This window comes from Umbelopsis ramanniana, assembly GCF_025399195.1.
Source record: "Umbelopsis ramanniana AG unplaced genomic scaffold K450scaffold_121, whole genome shotgun sequence".
Classification (NCBI taxonomy): Eukaryota; Fungi; Mucoromycota; class Umbelopsidomycetes; order Umbelopsidales; family Umbelopsidaceae; genus Umbelopsis; species Umbelopsis ramanniana.
In genome coordinates, this window is record NW_026252207.1 from 12,133 (window position 1) to 15,179 (window position 3,047).

Here is a 3,047-nt window from a genome sequence, read left to right on the forward strand (position 1 = left end):
CTCGTTCCCACTCGTCTGTTCCCCCACATTCACACCTAAATTCATTAGGTTGTCTTGCTAGAATTTCAGTCCTCGGTTGGGCACTGTTTTGGAAACCATGCCCAACACTTTTAATATTGCACCGTACATTGCAAAGGTCAGATGCTCGCTCACTCCGCCCCGCACTTTAACCAACTCCCCGATATTAATGCTGCATTCACTCCAATCTTTCAGTATGTGCGGGCATTACACGCCGACGAAGATGCTCCGGAGATCCCATATCGACAAACGCAATTTGGCGTTGTTCTCATGGTCGACGTCGTTGGTACGTAGTTGTCAACCTTGGATATGTCATCCGATGTGCAGCAGCAACTGATATCTTGATGACATACTTTTTGCAGGTTTTAGCACTGTATGTATTTTTGCCTCCTTCCTCGTCCTCTGACAGCAAAACGCTGTTGATCCTCGCCTTGGCATCTACTCTGCTAATTTAAATTACCCATGCTTTGATGTATACTTCCGCATATGATCCCCACTAATCTGGTTTTTTTTGTTTATTTTTTCCATCTCATTTAGTTGACGACACTCGCCACCCAACGAGGCGACTCTGGTGCCGAAGCTATTGCACTAGAAGTTGGAGGTTATATGGGAGAGGTAAAATTCATTCGTTCAATGGAGCAGATTTTTTTTTGGTTTTGCATGACTCAAACCTGGTATATGGTTTTTTCCAATAGTGCATTCGCATTATAGAATTTTACGGTGGTGATGTGGTCAAGGTATTGTTTATTTTTAAAATGTTTTGTTTGATGGATTGATTTCGGATGCCTAATACTTGGAACAGTTCTTGGGTGACGCCGTCTTGGTAAGCTTCCAGCCACACATGCAAGATGTAGCCACTCACGCTGCCCCAGACCCTCCAACCGACAATACCATACCTGCTGAATACGATGCTCGCACCAAAACTATTCTAGTACGCCGGGCTTTAGAATGTGGTTTACAGCTACTCACACGGTTATCGCATTACCGAGTGTATCTCACAGCCGAAGAGCGCTCCCGCCATCGCGACATTGACGATGAACTTGATGTTCGAATTACAGCCGATGCCGCTAATCACTTTTCTACACGCTCTCCCACCGCGAATGGTAAAGAAGACACTCGTCAACCTTCCATTTCCAGTCAGTCCAATTTGGGAATACCGCTGTTTAACAACTCCTATCCTGAGGAAACGTCCATGTCGTTTAGCATATGGAATATTCTTTCCTTTCTGCGACCCAAGCGCAAAATGCCGCTTGGATCACGACGAACCAGTATATCTAGCGATTCCTCCACTCGAGATTTGAATTCTGTCGATCTGGAACTCCATATCGCTTTAGCATGCGGAGATGTTACGAATATTGTGATTGGCGATGTTGGACACCAAGATTCTATCCAATATTCCTCCAGTTTGAGATCAGCTCGGGCCAGAAAACGAATATCACGTCTAGCTCGTATCGGCGAAGAAGGCTTCGAATATGCCGATAGTGATCGCATCGACGCGGATGAAGAACAATTGAAAACGCAACGAGATGGTCGTTTAGAGTACGCTATTTGCGGAGAAGCGGTTGAAGGCTTGGATGAAGCCTTATCGGTAGCAAAGGCAGGTGAAATGAGCATTACTCCACAAGCTTGGGAATTAATTAATCCCCAAACCCTGGATTTGAATTATGAAAAGCGACATGAATTCATGATTGTTCGCCAACCACCGGAAACCGCTAAGAAATCGTCCACCGGGAAGGCTGCTAACAAAGCCGGTACAGGTGCATCCACTCTCGCCGATCGAACATTAACATCTAATATCACGTCCAAGCTCAACCTAGAACCGCTTATACCCAAAGTTCGCAACACATCCTTCTTGGAAATTTCCACCGAAACCAATCCCCATTACTATAAATATCTGAACCGAAGCGCTTTACATCGGCTGCGACAAAGCGACGATGGTAACTTCCCTGCTCAATTCAGAGACGCCACTATCATGTTTATTTCTCTTGGCAAATTGAAGGTCTGGACGGACGAAGGTATAGTCCATGCCCAAACCGCCATGACACGAGCCATCAAATGCTTGGTGAAATATGAAGGTGAGTTCTAGAAGAGAAAGAACCCCGTCGCCTTTGCAGATCATTTTGCTAATGCTTCTATACCATATCAGGAATGCTGCAGCAGTTTGCAGTGGATGACAAAGGTTTGGAAGAATCAATTACCTGCTTAAATTGGAGTGCTGTTCTCAACTTTAACTTTATTAACTTTGACACTTCTTAGGTGCTACCATTCTGGCAGTGTTCGGTCTCCCTCCTCTGTCTCATGAACGTGAAGCGGTGTTTGCTGCAAAAGCTGCGGTTGAGTTAAGAGAAGAATATTTGGATGCCGGTTTCTCGGAATTCGCCATTTCTTTATCCACTGGACTCATCTTCAACGCTGTCTTACCTCAAGGAAATCCCTTCCGCCGCGATCCCGGTATATCCGGTGACACCATTGTCATGGCGGTCCGAATGTTGAAATTTGACTTTTCGTCACAACATGTTGTTTGCGATGCTCAAACGAAGCAACAAATTGGAGGTCTCTGCGAGTTTGAAGATATGGGTGAAAACTATGTCAAGGGCAAGGCCAAACCCATTCAGATCTATAGAATCATGCGTTTTGGAGATGAAAAGAACAAACGGATCACAGCACAAAGCATTGAGAAGTCAAGCGATTTCATTGGATACAAGCAAGAATTAGCCAAGGCAACCCAGTTTATAGATGAATGGAATGTAGCTAAGAATCAGCATGTTTTGATTGTCACTGGTCCGTCTGGAGTGGGTAAAAGTTACTTTTGCCAAGCCATTCATAAGCTTGTGATCGGCTACGGAGTACACACATGGTAAGCTCTCTATATTCGAATGTCCCAAAAAACAGCCCGATGGATAGGTTATTAACTGGGATTTCTTTTTTCTTTTCGCTCCCTTTTAGCTGGTCCACTGCAACCGAAGGTAAGAACCAACATAAGTTTTAGGCACATTACCATGTTTTTCCTAACCAATCATTCTTTTTTT

The 3,047-nt window shown here is 44.6% G+C and overlaps 1 protein-coding gene across 1 annotated transcript; it reads left to right on the top strand.

Moving 5' to 3' along the window:
• K450DRAFT_303884 (uncharacterized protein) lies at positions 1 to 3,007 on the top strand. Its single transcript, XM_051593808.1, has 8 exons — positions 1 to 136; positions 214 to 304; positions 381 to 391; positions 556 to 633; positions 714 to 755; positions 821 to 2,093; positions 2,165 to 2,197; positions 2,275 to 3,007. The coding sequence occupies exons 1-8, from the start codon at positions 98 to 100 to the stop codon at positions 2,877 to 2,879; spliced, it is 2,172 nt and encodes a 723-aa protein (XP_051440011.1). The 5' UTR covers positions 1 to 97; the 3' UTR covers positions 2,880 to 3,007.
• Positions 3,008 to 3,047: the final 40 nt, after the last annotated feature.

Coding starts and splice junctions, on each gene's coding strand:
- K450DRAFT_303884 (XM_051593808.1), top strand. CDS start 98: ATGCCCAACACTTTTAATATTGCACCGTACATTGCAAAG. Junction 634..713: donor TTGGAGGTTATATGGGAGAG/GTAAAATTCATT, acceptor TTTTTCCAATAG/TGCATTCGCATTATAGAATT. Junction 2,198..2,274: donor GTTTGCAGTGGATGACAAAG/GTTTGGAAGAAT, acceptor GACACTTCTTAG/GTGCTACCATTCTGGCAGTG.